Below are 15,239 nucleotides of genomic sequence, written 5' to 3' on the forward strand. Positions count from 1 at the left end.
GCTGCTCTGGGTTTGGGAAATGGGATCATGACACTCCACTTAGCATGGACAGTTTGGGACCTGGCTTAAAGTACTAGTCCCAATGTTGTTCAGGTTTCTTTAAGGAAGAAAAGAGTTTGGAGAGAGGGGTTGCCCAACTACTGTAAGTCCTAAGGCTAAATCCAGGGCGTATGAGTCATTGCAGCCTGATGTGACTCTAAAATCTGGAAAAGGGAGCAGTGTTCTTCAACTTAACAGAGATGCTACATCATCCTCCATACATACTCACTTGATGGCATGGTACATATCTTCCAGGATGTCTTGTTCAAAGTCCTTCCCTCCATTCACACCTTTTAGGTTTTTGCGAAACTCCTAGAGACAGACCAAGAAGCTTTGCCCCTAATGTCAATGCTGAAGCCCCACGCAAGGAACCCCTGGGTCTGTGATAAATAGGACTTAAGAAACAGTAAATGAAAGAACCCACTTCCCCACCCCAGTTCCTCTTCTGGATTGGCCAGCCTTCCCTGATTTCCAGAACCCTGTCTGTCATGCCCACTGGACATCCCATGTCATTTCTGCTTTCTCCAAAGCTTGCCGGATCTTCTCTGCCTTGGCTGGGATTCAAGCTTACCTCCAGGGTCATGGGTGCATTCTGTTTACGAACATTGTGGTTGTGCTGGTCAGTATTAAGCATGATGACAGCATAGGCCAGGGCAAAGCAGGCATCACTATTGGCAAATGGGGAGCCATTACAATTCTGAAAAAGCAAAGACCCCACCTGTGTGAATGCACTTCTCCGGCCCATTAAACCCTCAGCACCAACCCACTGGATCAATGCTGACACAGAGGGGAGGTACCACCCAGAAAGTGGCCAATCTCTTGCCAACTCCTTATTAGAAGCTGGACTGGAAAGCTCACTGATGATGCTCTCAGCCTTCTTAGGAGACAGTAGCTGTGTCCCTTAGTTGCAGCCATAGAAACCTTCAGTCAAATTAACTTGGGAGGTTAGGCTTAGCCCTGCCACTCAAACTCACCCTCCAATGCTCTGTGAATGCCTCCAGCAACCTCTGGATGACTGGTGCTTCCCCAGGCAAGCGGAAGGCTTCCAGGTAGAGGCGAAGAGCTTCATCCAGTCTAAGACCCTGAAAGCTGAAGGTGCTATAAGGAGAGGAAGAAGGATGAAGATGCTGAAGATATATAAGCTACAAATGTTGGGTTCTCTATTAGCTACAGTTCTTCTAATCTTCTCCTACTGGAAAAGAACAGGCTGAGGGTGCTAGCAAAGAGAAGGCATCTCCTGGCCATTTCTAACACAGACCAGCATTTGACAACTCCTAACCTTAGTATTTTTCACATCAGCGCACTCTTGCCTTTCTTAGAAATCTCATCCCCTGGAACCCAGAACCTACCCTGTGTTCAGGGACCCTGCTCCATCCCGGCTCCCAAAGCTATCTTGCTCTTTTATTTTTTAAAAACATTTTTAAAAATATATTTTATTGATATTTTACAGAGAGGAAGGGAGAAGGACAGAAAGCTAGAAACATCGATGAGAGAGAAACATCGATCAGCTGCCTCCTGCACACCTCCCACTGGAGATGTGCCCGCAACCAAGGTACATGCCCTTGATCGGAATCGAACCCAGGACCCTTCAGTCCGCAGGCCGACGCTCTATCCACTGAGCCAAACCGGTTTCGGCTGCTCTTTTAGATCTAACAGATAAAAGTGATAGAAAGAGAAGAGTGTGTGACCTGGGTCACTAGCAGAAACTGACTGAGACTGCTTTGAGGGAAGGATGCTCTCTCCAAATGATCACCAACTATGTCCCATATTTCTTGCAGCTTCCTCACCTTACAAAGCTCTCCAAGAGGTCAATGTTTTTGCGGTCACTCACAAACTCTCCAATCATTTTCTTGTCCAAACGAGGGTTTTCTCGAAGCCATTGGGCTACCTCTGTATTGTCCATTGGGATGGTGAGGAGGCCTTTCTCCTGTAGAAACTGGATTCCCTTCTTTGGTTTCTGGTTGAATTGCTCTGTGCCAGTGATCAGAAGCTGGAGAAAAAACACTAGAGGTATTAGAAACTGCTCTTCCCCTAACTGGATAAGGCCAGGCTAGAATTCATCATAGTCCACAGCTTGTCACCTAACAGTCTCCTAAAAGGTGGTTCTAAGTAATTCTAGGACTAAGGCTGGATCGTTCTGGCCCTAGCTTTCCTCAGTCTTCATGTCTTATTAGAACTGACCAAAGAGCTCCTTTTCACTCCTTTCCTGAGAGCTTAAGATACATAGGACAGCCCACAGCCTCTCCATCTATGAAAAAAGTAGAAGGGACTAAAGAAGGGTTTTTTCTCTACACTCTACAGTTTTATAGCCATCCCTGGCATCTGTTTATGGGAAGCATCTTGTTTATAGCCTAGCTTGGTTTCCCTGTCTTTCTTTGATTTTCTAGCCCTGGGGTTTGAAGGAAAAAGTTAACTAACTGTGATAACTTAATCTTTACTCTTTTTGCAATCAAGGGCACACATAAACCAAAGTCATTTAGGCTAGCAATAAGAGGAAGAAAGGTTAAACAGAAGGTTTTCTTTGTTTTAAGAAAACCAAAACAACACAGTTATTTGAACTTTACTAAAGCACCAGGATTAATTTCAACTTCCCTTTATTGCCAATCATCATCCCAGAGCTCAAGATGACCAGACCAATAATCTTCAGGGACACACATGATATCAGCTATCAGGGCTCTTGTGACCACCAGTAACACTTGACTCTCAGAACAGCAATTGTCCAGGGTAGGCATGACTAACTACAAGGCTTTGGAGTAAGGGAAGGACTTCAAAGGAAACTGGGGAAGTTGTACAATGAGCTGCTAGAGCTAGACTGTCCCTCATCCTCTGGGATAGAAACCCTACAAAAAACGCTCAGACAGAAGTGGGTAGAGGCTGGGCTCTGGATACATCTGTATGTACCTTCTTTTTGTTTTTAATTTCAATCAGTTCCCGTGGATCTGGCAGGAGACAGGAAAATCGAGGTGGCTTCCGGGTAAATGTTTTGTCAGCTAGGAATGGGAGGAAGAGAGGGAAAAACCCATTAAGACCTCTTTTACCAGGAAATGACTTTTGGAAATTGCTGATATATTCTACAGTGAAAAAGAATGCCTCAGAAATTTTCTTGTCCTCATCCATTTTCCACTTCCTTAGAGGTTCTATCTTCTAGGACTCCATATGTCTTCTTTCCTCTCTCTGGGTTTGAAGGCATGGTGAGCAGCTAAGGTTCACTCAAGTACTACCCTAGAGTGTCTCTGTTCCCCCACCTCTGCTCTCCACCAGGCCCCCCAGTTAGTGGGGCTTAGGATTACAGACACCCCAGTACCCACCCCCAGAGTCACCAGCTTCCTCCAGATCATTGCATCCTGGCTTCCCATGTTCTGCTGGCAGCCGCCCTCCAGCTGGAAGATGCAGGCCTAGGATGTCTGGGGCCATGCCTACAGCTTTCCCATCGCTGGCTGCTCTCTCAGCTGGTAAGAGAGAAGAAGATAAGTGAAGACTTATGGAGTAAGTAAAGCTGCAGGAGAAGTTGAGTCGTTGGCCAAGGAGACGTGCATTCTCCCACATAGGTTGCCAGCCTTGAACAGGACAAATCCAAACTCAAACAATCACTGTCCCAGGTCGGCCAAGCATTAGATTATAGAATTTAATAAAGAAATTACCCAGTCCCTTTCCTTGATTTTCTGCAACCTTAATCTCAGGGGGAAGTTTGAGAAGATTCATTAGAGTAGAAGGAGATACTGGGGGTGAGGGAAGGGAGGACCTGGAACTTTTAGGGACAGAAGTCCTATATCCTTTCATCTATATTTTCTTTTCTCTCCATAAATAATTCTGTAAAAAAGCCAAAGTGTGGAGGAGAAGAAAGGGTTAAGTCTGTTAATCTGCTTGTGGCCTGTGATTCAAACCACCAAACCTCAAAAACACAGAATTGGGAGTACCCCAGAGGAAGTGATATAAGAGCAGGAAAAGAATTCAAAGTAGAGAAGAGATAAGCATAGAACCCTGAGATCCTCGAAGTAAGAAATGCCTCTTACTATTGCTGACTTCTCGGGTACCGTCTACTGCCTCATAGCTGGATCTGGCTGCTTCTTTCTTCTCTTGCTGGGTAAGGTTGTTGAGGACTTTAGCCTGGCAGTGGGCTTCAGTGCTGTCAATCACTGTCAACAGGGCATCAAGAGACAGTAGATGTGTTGTATAAAGCTGACCAGACACAGGAAAGGCATTCTGGAAAGTAAATAGATCCAGTAGACTTGAGCTTAGAATACTTTATGTACAAAGAGATAGCATTGTCATAAGGTAGATGTCTTGATTTTATTATTATTTTATGTACAAAGAGATAGCATTGTCATAAGGTAGATGTCTTGATTTTATTATTATTTTATGTACAAAGAGATAGCATTGTCATAAGGTAGATGTCTTGATTTTATTATTATTTTATGTACAAAGAGATAGCATTGTCATAAGGTAGATGTCTTGATTTTGAGCTTAGAATACTTTAAACTTAACTGATTCTTTTCCAAAAATCCCCAACTTCCTATAACTTCTATATTGAAATGCCTTTCTTCTTCCTGTTCCCCAATTCTCAAATGTTCCCCTCCCTGTATGTAGCTTTCTTACTACCTCCAGAGAGATTTCCTTAATATAGCCTTCTTCCTAGAAGCCAGTGATAATGCTCAGCACCTTGGACAGCAGCTTGGTGAGGTCTTCAAAGAGGTTGGAACAGTAGTAGTCACAATCATAGTTGATATAGAGCTCAGTGACAAAGCTGGGGATGTGCCAGAGCTGCACAATGGCCTCCAGTGCCATCTCCTTCATCTCATAAGGCATCTTGGGGTTCTCCATAGTGATGATCTCCATAAGCTTTTTGATGTACATCTGGCAATAACCCATTAATTGCCATTTGGGTGGGGAAAGAATTCAAAATAGGAAGAAGAAAAATTGGACAAAATTGTCAAAAGGCATGCATTAAGAGACACTTATATAGTGAACACACAATACAGTGTACAGATGATGTGTTGTGGAATTGTACACCTGAAACCTGTATAATTTTGTTAACCAGTGTTACCCCAATAAATTAAATAAAAAGACCCTTAAAAATAGATACTTATAGATATTCCATTCCCTAAATACATCCCCTCTTTGGCCTTCATGTTGGGGGATAAGGCCTGGTTCTCTATCTCATGCCTGATCCGAATCAAGTCACCTGTTGCCCTTTTTGTGCTATGTGAGCCTGACCTGGTCCTATTTAGAGTTCCTTTTTGCAATTTAGTGGCTAAGCCAGCTTGACTTGCCTGGCTGTGTTGCAGAGGAGCTGCTAGGCAGAAGGGTATATCAACTCATGGTGAGGTTACCTGCTAGTGCTCATATTTGGGTTCTCCCATTTAATAGCCAGCCAATTTTCTCTAGGTTCCTTTTGATTTCTCCACTAAAGAGGCCAGCCAATAAACCAAACTAGACAGGCTAGAAGCACTCTCCTACAGAAGCCCCAAAATTTCACCCATGACAGAGTTAGCTGCACTGATGATGCCATATATGCATCTTCCTACTTTTCGTCTTTCAAGGTTGAGAAACTCACCTCCAACTGGAACTTGAGGTGCTCCCTCATGCTCTCAAACAGTAGGAAGCATACCCGCAGAGAAGCAGCATAAAGGTTCATTCGCTCTATGCTGAGTAGCTGGAGATCAGAGTAGGGTAGGCATTAGTTTCTGAACCTGGCTATGGTCCAACCAAGAGAAAAGCAGGAGAGCAAACAGTGAAGTTTTCAATAATGTTGTGCTCTGAGGGGATTCTATATCTAGCCATTCATATATTTCCCTTTGGCTTCCAGAGTCCCCAGAAATTAACAGTCATCTTGACCATGACTACTGGCCAAATGGGGCAGGAGGTTCTTTTCTGGGTCCTATAATGAATCAGTCAAACCTCCGTGTGCTTCTCTACCCCATGAGAGACCTTGAAAAACAACCAGGAGCTCTGAGCCCCTCTAGAAATCCAGTCTTACCTGGAATAAGTGGCGGCACATCTCATCCTTAATGAGGCCCAAGAGGGTTTGGCACTGGGCTACAGGGGCTGACTCAAGAGCCACTGTCAGCAAATGCAGTCCCATGTGGATCATAACCTCTGAGTTGTGTCGGTCATGTGGATTGGTGAGTGAGATGAGGAAGCGGAAGAGCTCTCGGATGCAGGGAAGACCATAGGGGACCAAAGCTGTACCTGGGAGAAGGCCAGGAGGGAAGTGGGACTCCCAAGAAACAACTGGCTTGATAGCTTGGCCTAGCTGGCCCTGCATTTTACAAGGTAATTTCAGATTAGTGACGCTCTTCAAGAAAAAACAACTGTTTTCTTCTGGGGAAGTAAGGAGCCTACTTATTTACTGAAGGGAGTCAGAACTGATGATCCTACTTTTCTATTAAAAGTCCCAAGCGCCCTAGCTGGTTTAACTCAGTTGATAGAGCATTGGCCTGTGACCTGAAGGGTCCTGGGTTCAATTCCAGTCAAGGGCACATGCTGGGGTTTCGGACTTGATCCCCAGTAGGGGGGCGTGCAGGAGGCAACCAATCAATGATTCTCTCTCATCAATCATGTTTCTCTCTCTCTCTCCCTCTCCCTTTCTCTCTGAAATCAATAAACATATTTTTTAAAAAGCCTCAAGCTTTCTATTCTTCCCTCTCACTTCTTATTGTCCACTAAGTTAGGGAAGGGCTCCATCCATGCCAATAGCCCTCTGACTTGATTCCATTTCCTGACTAGAGCTTGAACTAGCAGATGCTACATGTCCAAGACAGTCTAGGCTCAGGCAGCTTAGTGGATTGGATGGGGAGGTGAACAGGCAGAGCCTACCCAAGTGTACTCACCTTCTTTCTGGGAGGACTGTGTAAAGCGCACACCTCGGGGATTGACGTAATCCATGTCATGTACAGAGGCAGAATCAGAGTGGTCAACAGGGGATGTGCATTCTTCTAACACTTCAGGGATAGATTCCACGGATGCTGACTGAGCCTTTTCCACATGGGCCCCTTCCTGCTATGACCAGTAGCAGGGGGATATAGAAGAGGGATGAGGCAAGAGCAACTTGGAACTTACTTCCCTGAAATATCTGTCCTCCAAGTGTGTCTAATGGATTGCAGGTATAGGGCCAACTCAGTGGGCTATGAATCAATGGAAGGAATATGATGGACTCAGAAAACATGTCCTGAGGCATCACTGACCTATAAGGATTCGAACCCTAGAAGCAATAGAGGCTCTTACAGGATTAAGATTTAGGTCATTATCTTCATTCTTATGATCATTATTATCATTCTCTCCAGGCAGCTCCCTCACCTTTGCCAAGTACTTCGTATCTGTATGCATAACTTGATAAATCCCATGAGCTAACTCTCAGAGTGAGTCATATTGTAGGTTTTCTATGCAGCACAGCTAATTCTAGGAAATGGGGAAGAACCCACCCTACCCCAACCATCTTTTTAGCCAAGGCCTGGATAAAGGATCTAAAGGATCAAGCTAATGTCCACAGTGGAAGACTGGAGAGGGGCCTTTAGAAATGAAAGCCATACCTGGGAGTCAGGCTGCTCAGGAACCCCTAGTTCACTGCTGCCAGGCTCTGTAGCTGTGCTGTACCCTGAAGAGCCAGGTTGCTCCAGGTCAGTGAGATCCTCCTTAGAAGTGGTCTGGGAGGAGAACTCCAGGCCACTGTCTGTAGAGGGGCTGACCACTGCTGAGGCAGCTTCTGAACTTGCAGAGGAGATGGGAGTGGGCACATCAATGAAGGGCATGCTACCTGCCAAGCAAAGTAAGTGAGGCTTAAAGAAGAGAGACTCTGTGGGAAGCATATAGCCTTTATGGTACCAGAACTGTTTCTATACTGTATACTAATCTCTGTATACACTCTACAGTAGTCAGAGTTCCCCTGGAAGGAGAACAAACTTAAGTCACTTCAGAATTTCTAAATGGTCACTGTCTGTTCTTGACCTGTAGTTTCCCATTTTTGCTCTCAGCAGAAAGAAACCAAAGCCCTTCAGTTGGCTGGTCTTCAATATCAAAATCACTGAGAGAGAGAGAGAGCCCTGCTGGTTTTGCTCAGTGATTAGAGTATCAGCCCGTAGACCAAAGGGTCTTGGGTTCAATTCCCAGTCAAGGGTACATACCTTGGTTGGATCCCTGGTCCTGGTCCAGGTGGGTATGGGAGGCAACCAGATGATGTGTCTTACCAGTTGATGTTTCTCTCTCCACGCCCCCCCCCCCCACCTCCTCCCTTTCTTCCACTCTCTCTCTATTTTAATCAGAAGCAGCAACCCAGGGCACTTACCAGTGAAGTTAGAGGATAAGGTGGTTCCATTGGAGATGGGTAGCTCTGAACCTGGTATAACTTTGGTCATATGGTGTGGGGGCCGGGGGGATCTCTTCTGTTTTTTCCACTTGGATGAATCACTCATGCCTCCTGCTCTCATTTTCAGCTGGAAATATCACACTTCATCAGCATTTTATTCAAACTAAAACTTTATCCCTAAAAATCTCCCTTCTCTTGGTTCTACTTGTCCCTAGAAAAAGCCTATACCCTGTATCTGTGCCAAAGGAAGAATCTAGATCATCAGAGTATATTCCTGCTCCTCTAACCTGGCTTCTACACTAGGCACTGACAGCCTCCATGTGGAAGGTTACATTCTGCTTTTAGGTTGGTCATTGATAGGGCCCAGCTCTCACATATCACTTGCTTCCCTGAGTCCTGGGTGGCAATCCTGAGACCTAGATGGTGCCCAAACCTCCTGCAGGAAGGGTAAGGGCAGGGACTCTTTTACCTGGAGCTTTAGATCTACAGGTCCTAGGCTCTTGGGCTTTCCTCCTTAACTACCTGCAGAAGTTGCCTATTCCTAGTTCTTATCCAATTATGAGAGCCTACTCCTTCCCAGCCAGACTCTACTTCTACTTAGCTTTTCTGTTCATTAACTGGGCCATACCCCTCATTGTCTGGAATTTCTGCATCAAACTGGTCGAAGGCTCATTCCTTGGAGTTAAGAAGGAGGGGCATCTCAATTGGTTTGTGGAATTAAAGATCTAGGGTCATGTCATGGCTATTGCTCTACTCTCTGCTACTCCCTCTTATATATCAACAAGAGGCCTGGTGCACGAAATTCGTGTACTGGGCGGGGGAGGGGGGTTCCTCAGCCCGGCTTGCACTCTCTCGCAGTCTGGGAGCCCTCGGGAGATGTCTGACTGATGGCTTAGGCCCGATCCCCGGGAGGGAGTGGGCCTAAGCTGGCAATCGGACATCCTTAGCACTGCCGCAGAGGCGGGAGAGGCTCCTGCCATCGCAGCTGCACTTGCCAGCCGTGAGCCTGGCTTCTGGCTGAGCGGCGCTCCCTCTGCACTGACCACCAGGGAGCAACTCCTGCGTTAAGCGCCTGGCCCCTGGTGGTCAGTGCACATCATAGCGACCAGTTGTTCCACCGTTCGGTCAATTTGCATATTAGCCTTTTATTACATAGGATGAGACCTCCTGTCCTTCTCACTGTGGGGTCTTTCTAGATGCAATTTTATATTTTCAGATGGTAAGGCTACTGATTTTTTAGACTCTTGCTCCATTCCATTTCTCTCTCTCTTACTGTATTTCTGTTCTTCCTATAGCTTCCTTTTAGTCACAAAGGAAAATCTCTATCATCTATTGACTATTCTAGGATATAAGTTTTCATGCATTTTCTCCACCCTAAGTTCACAGTGACTTTGTTTAGGCCCATTTTGTTTTCCTAGTCCTGATGCCTCCTCAGTTAGGATTTGAAACCAGTTCCTCTACAGAGTTACACCAAACTATTCCTAGACTGATGGACCATTCCTGGATTGGGCAACAGCAATTCTCTTCTGAGAACCATCAGAATGAGTCTAAAGACAGTAGAGGTACGTTTCCTCCCTGACTCTTCCTAAAGGCTGAATATACCTTTATTATCCTTGGCCTGTTCAATTCCTTCTGATATTTGGGGAATAGTTGTCTCTTCCTCAACTTCCCCCAAGTTCTCCAGAACCTGGATAACTTTTGATCCCTTACTTAGAAACTACGTAATTCTTCCTTCCCTACCCATAGCTTCACCCATAAAGGAAAGAAGTCTAGGAGCTGAGCTCTGCCCCTAGCTCTTAGTAACACAGCATTAGTCTTGCATGGTCACTTCCTGTCTATCCATCTCCAAAATGCCTGTAGTCATATGCCTAGAATGGAGTTTCAAGTACTCTGAGCACTGTGGCTAAGCAGGAAATACGATACTCTCTCTAGGAACCATGGAGGCTCATTTGGGTCAAGTTCATGGGGGAAAAATGTTCTGGAGGTAAGAATCAGCTAAACATAAAGACAGGTAAGAAGCCCAAGAGATCACTGAGGGAAAGTAAGAACCTCCTGGCTTTGTTTGCAATTGTCACTGAGCTCCAAAAAGTACTAACATCTGGATCTACTTTTATAAGATATCCTTTCTCTCCAGGCAGCTCCTCCTACCCATTTCAGGAACTCTAGGTAGTCCTACTTCCACAGAGAAGCCAGTCACTCATTAATATTCCTTCCCACACTAGGATCACTCTTTCCTGTTTCCTTCTCTATCCTCAGCAAAGCTAGCTCCAACCTGATCATTTCAGTGAGTGTTCTCTGCCTCCTGACTAGAGTAGGGACAAAGAGGATGCCAGTTCTCACAAATGTCTCAGCCCTTAAAAAGTGCTAAGGTGGGGGGTGGCAGTAGATGTTCATGGGACCCTCACCATCATATTCATATAACGCTATATTACCAAAGGACAGTATAAACTTTACAAAGAAATGGTAGGTCCTAAATTAATAATCATGGCAAAATACTAGGTAGCCAATGAAGAGACCTGCAACTTGAGATTAGGCAAGCACACAAATGGAACTTGAGGTAAATGCATGCAAAAAGAACATAGGCCTATGGACTCTCCAGCTAGGTATACAAACACACACACACACACACACACACACACACACACACACACACACACACATTTCTTTTTATCTTCAATGACCTGGATGTCCAAAACCATATTGCTAGCATGCACACTATTGTGATAGATAGCCTAGACAATCCATACCTCCTTCTCCTGCTCTTCCTCTTAAGGGAGGGATATGGGTATTAGAGTAATCTTTAGCTTGGGCCTCTCCACTAAGCTCCTATATATCTTGACTTTTAAAGGATAGAGGGCATCTTTGTAGATCCCAAAGTTCTCCCAGTGTCCTGGGCTATCTTTGCACCTGGCTCCTTTTCATCCATCTAGTCTTAAACCTTGGAAAAGCCTCTTTAATGGTAACAAAAAATAAATGAATAAAAGGCCCTAATTAGATGGACTACCCTTTCCTTCCAAACCCAGTTCAGGTATCCAGATAAGAGTCAAGGACTGTGCTTAAGTTCTCTATACCAGCTGAGAGACAGAAAAAGAGTAGAAGAGGGAAGGGTTTTACTTGGAGGTCCCTCAGAGTTCCCCTAGAAATGATAGATTATTAAGCATCCCCACAATATGTCAGCAGGATCCAAGCTCTCTATCTAGGCTCACTATATGATACATCACCAGTTCAAGGATTCCTTCTGCCTCCAGGCAACTAGATGCCCAAGGAAAATTATCAATACTGCAAAGCTACAAACACATGCAAATCTTCCAAAGCCATGCTGTTTTACTAGGGAGGGGTAAGTTGTACTCTAAACAATGGAAATGGGACCCACATAGTACGTATAAAAAATAAACATTTAAATAAATATAAAGGGGGGAAAGGAGAGGGAGAGGGAGAGAGACCTTGAGGTTCTTAAAGAGTAGTACCCTCTCTAACTGGTTCAGGGCTTTGGTCTGCTCCCCACTACTTAGCTCCAGTTTGTTGAGGAGACATGGAGAAATCTGTGAAAGACAGGCAAACGAATGATTTAAACAGAGTGAAATAAACTCAGACACAAGCCAACAGGGCACAGGGCAGGAATGGGGATGGATGGCAGGGGAGAGGGGAAGGTCAGGTGCATGCATCAAACAGCCAAGGGTCATCTCCATGGACAGAACCTCTTAGGGCTGCAAGCAGAATCTTCATGAGAGGCCCGTGAAGTCCAGGGCTTCCATTCAAGATAGAAAGAGGCCATTCTTCTGACCACCATTCTCTTCTACCAGTTTGAGAACCTTCTGATCTGGAGTCAGGCTTGATTTATCTCATCATGACAAGCATGAGCCCAGTCTAATCTAGCATTAGAGTGGGATTTGGGGCATAGACTCTCTAGGCCTTCTAACCTGCTGATAAGGCTGGACCCTGAGGGGATGGTAGGTCTTTCACCTCTACCAACATACATTTTTAGCCCAACCCGATGAGCTTCATCCAGTTTTTTAGGAAGGACTGGCTCACCAGTTTATGTAGTAGGATCAACAAGATAAGCTGGAAAGAAAAGGTTGGAAGGAGAGGTATCTGGGAAAGAATACATTTCCCACTAAAGTTGTGATAGCTATTTCTAGCTTCCAAACAAATCTGTCTAGGCAAAAGCATGTTTTTGCTAAGCAAGGGTATCCAGGAAAATCCCCATCCAGGGAGATCAAGGTTTTGATGAGGGACAGCAGGTCATACCTTCTTCATGTTGGTGCCCACATAGTTCTTGGGTTCTTCTTTAAACTGAGGTAACCTATAGTACAAAGAATCCCATGGACTGTCATTAGGCATAATAACAAATTTCCCCCTCCATGCCAGCCACAGCCCAAAGACGCTCTGGGACAGAGCATGCCTGTCTCTTAGGAATAGCTAGGAAGGGAGCAAGCTATTTCACCCTTTTCAGAGCTTCATCAAAGAGCCACAGGATTTGGGGGATGGATGATATAGACACATTCTAAAAAAGAAGGTAGACATCAGGGCAAAGTAACTAAGTGTGGAGCCTCTTTCATCCTTAAACTGACTCCTCCTGCTTCACTTGGCAAGTATTGCTGAAAACCACAAGATGGGGAGAGGGTAGTCGATCAAAACCCCAGGAGATGGCATAGGATGAGACGTAAAAGAAAGGTTGAAGTTTTGAAACCAGGAAATTGGAGCCAGAGGAGTAAGAAACTCTTTAAAGCAGAGTCCAGAGGCAGATCTAGTCTGCAGATAATAAGGATTATTATTTATAGATCTGAGAGCAAAAAGAAGTCCTAGGAAGAGGCTTAAAAAAAAAAGATTATTTTTTAGAACAATTTTAGGTTCACAGCAAAATCAAGTAGAAGTTACATTGATTTTTTTGTATAACCCCTGTCTCCACATATGCATAACCTACCCCATTATCAATATACCCTGGAGGGTGGTGGGGCTTTAAAGCCCTTGCCTCAGCTCTTCTCAAAGTTATTCTATTGAAAGGAGGTGCAGGAAACAGAAAGCTAGGCATAGTATGAAAAGGCCTCCTAGGACCTAAGTTGAGGGCCTTGACTAGGATAACCAATAGTCTTGGTTTGCCTAAGACTGAGGGATTTGTGGGGATGTGGGACTTTCAATGCTAAAATTGGGATAAACTGGGAAAACCAGGATCATTGGTCATGCTAGCCTTAGTCCTCACAGAAATGGGGCTGAGCTCTAGGAGCTCAGCAACCTGTTCTAGGCTCCCTTGACTTTGGCTTCCTCTCTGGGTTCTCTTTCCCAGCTGCTACCTGTACACAGACACAAGTCTGGGAAGCAGAATGAGGTCTGTCAGCCTAGATTAAATAACCCTCTGCCTCCTCCTGAGGCCAAGCCAGTTCCCTCCTCCTTCTCCCTTGATTGGTAACCCTGGGCCCAGAGAAGTACCCCCATCCATAATCCCATTGGCCTCTGATGTGGCTGTAGGACTGGCCAGGTCCCTGAAGTGGCTGTGTAGAAGCAGGCAGGCTCAAGAGGCCTGGGCAGCAGGGCTGAAGCAAACAGCAGCAGGTTTACCTTGTGAAGAGCAGCTGCACCATGTCTACGAGAGTGTGCTCTGCGGATTTTCTCAATAACTCTGCACAGGCAAAAACAAATAACACAGGTGTCATTACTTGCCGTGCTATTATCAGGAGGCTTCTCAGAGCAGACTCCCCTCCAAACCTTGTTTACCAAGGATTATGCCAAACTTATTAAAACCAGCTCCATCCAGCTCAGGCTGGCAGCCATAACTTCACTGGCCCACTAGGTGGCACTACTGAGTCGGAAAAAAAGGGGTGCAATGATTGCGTTCTTAGGGATCTTGTCTGGTGTCAATCCCAGAAATCCCAGGGGAGGGAGATTTGGTGCCTGGCCTGAGTTAGTCAGGGATCTATTCTAATTCTTGCTCTGGCACAATGGGCTAAGTTCTCTATTCTAGCTGCAAAACAAACAGTCAAGTACAGAGAGAATTCTAGACTCCTATGGTCCACAAGGTAGGTGATAGAGAAATCCTAAGTTTTCCATCTCTCTGGGTTCAGGGATAGCATCCTGTATTCATACTCACAATGGCCCTAGGAAAGGTGAAGGGCCCAATATTCAAGCACCTACCACTGAGCCTCATTTCAAAGCAGATCCGGAAGCAAGACTGCATAATCTCACATACAGATTCATTGGTTAAGTGGGCACCCACTGGGGTCAGCAAGAGAGTCCGCAAAACCTAAAAGGAAGAAAGAGGAGATACCGTGATAAACAAGGCAGGCAAGATGAAGAAGGGTGTACCTGAGGAGAAAGAAGCTACCTCTTGTTCCTCTAGTCTCCTATGGAAGCACTCGGAATGAGAAAGAGAGGTTTGCAAGAATGCTGATCTTGCTTCAGTTTGGCAGTGGGGTCTCCCAGAATCTTGTCTTGGGAACTGTGTCTTTACTCTGTATGACCCTGACATAGTTCAGAGCTCTTTCCAGCCCTAGCCTGCAAGCCCAACAGATGGATGGCACAGATACAGGCTGCCAGAGATACAAGTGTATTAGGGCTTCCGGTATTTGATATCAATTCATTTAAAGCTTTTAATTATTTTCCTTAGAAAAAGCTTTTACTTTGGGTACCCGAGCTGCTTGTTTGGAAACAAAGTAGCTCCCTAAGCCCCAGTGGAGTCAAAACACAGCTTCATGCTGCCGGCAGACTGGCAGACTGGGGTAAGTAGAGCCAATGGCACCAGCTCCTGGCCATTAGCCTAACTGCTCTTCCCCTCCATTTACCTGAAGGATTTTCATCAGGACAACCTCATCGCTGGCAGGATCCGTGCCCACAAAACGGGCATGGGTGACAGCATCTGCCATATTCTCCATGCCCTCTGCTGTGCCCTCATGAGTGGGATCTG

General features: G+C 45.4%; 1 protein-coding gene across 6 annotated transcripts in view; it reads right to left on the reverse strand.

The window, feature by feature from the left end:
* GBF1 (golgi brefeldin A resistant guanine nucleotide exchange factor 1) overlaps nucleotides 1–15,239 on the reverse strand; it is a 127,608-nt gene that overhangs the window by 12,072 nt on the left and 100,297 nt on the right. For 2 of the 6 annotated variants that reach the window (XM_080687474.1, XM_080687476.1), the window contains exons 5-21: nucleotides 15,118–15,236; nucleotides 14,471–14,579; nucleotides 13,898–13,958; nucleotides 12,590–12,644; nucleotides 8,321–8,468; nucleotides 7,569–7,792; nucleotides 6,870–7,035; nucleotides 6,017–6,228; nucleotides 5,594–5,692; nucleotides 4,699–4,893; nucleotides 4,053–4,242; nucleotides 3,348–3,488; nucleotides 2,941–3,029; nucleotides 1,827–2,029; nucleotides 1,014–1,137; nucleotides 611–736; nucleotides 269–351 (exon numbers count right to left, since the gene is read on the reverse strand). In XM_080687474.1, coding sequence (XP_080543600.1) covers nucleotides 269–351; nucleotides 611–736; nucleotides 1,014–1,137; nucleotides 1,827–2,029; nucleotides 2,941–3,029; nucleotides 3,348–3,488; nucleotides 4,053–4,242; nucleotides 4,699–4,893; nucleotides 5,594–5,692; nucleotides 6,017–6,228; nucleotides 6,870–7,035; nucleotides 7,569–7,792; nucleotides 8,321–8,468; nucleotides 12,590–12,644; nucleotides 13,898–13,958; nucleotides 14,471–14,579; nucleotides 15,118–15,236 — 2,344 coding nt within the window. Of the gene's footprint in view, nucleotides 1–268; nucleotides 352–610; nucleotides 737–1,013; nucleotides 1,138–1,826; nucleotides 2,030–2,940; nucleotides 3,030–3,347; nucleotides 3,489–4,052; nucleotides 4,243–4,698; nucleotides 4,894–5,593; nucleotides 5,693–6,016; nucleotides 6,229–6,869; nucleotides 7,039–7,568; nucleotides 7,793–8,320; nucleotides 8,469–11,784; nucleotides 11,884–12,589; nucleotides 12,645–13,897; nucleotides 13,959–14,470; nucleotides 14,580–15,117; nucleotides 15,237–15,239 lie in introns of all 6 variants that reach the window. The other 4 variants (XM_080687475.1, XM_080687473.1, XM_080687478.1 and 1 more) reach the window with 3 other exon arrangements.

The sequence above is a fragment of the Plecotus auritus genome (assembly GCF_963455305.1).
Source record: "Plecotus auritus genome assembly, chromosome: 9".
NCBI classification, from domain to species: Eukaryota; Metazoa; Chordata; class Mammalia; order Chiroptera; family Vespertilionidae; genus Plecotus; species Plecotus auritus.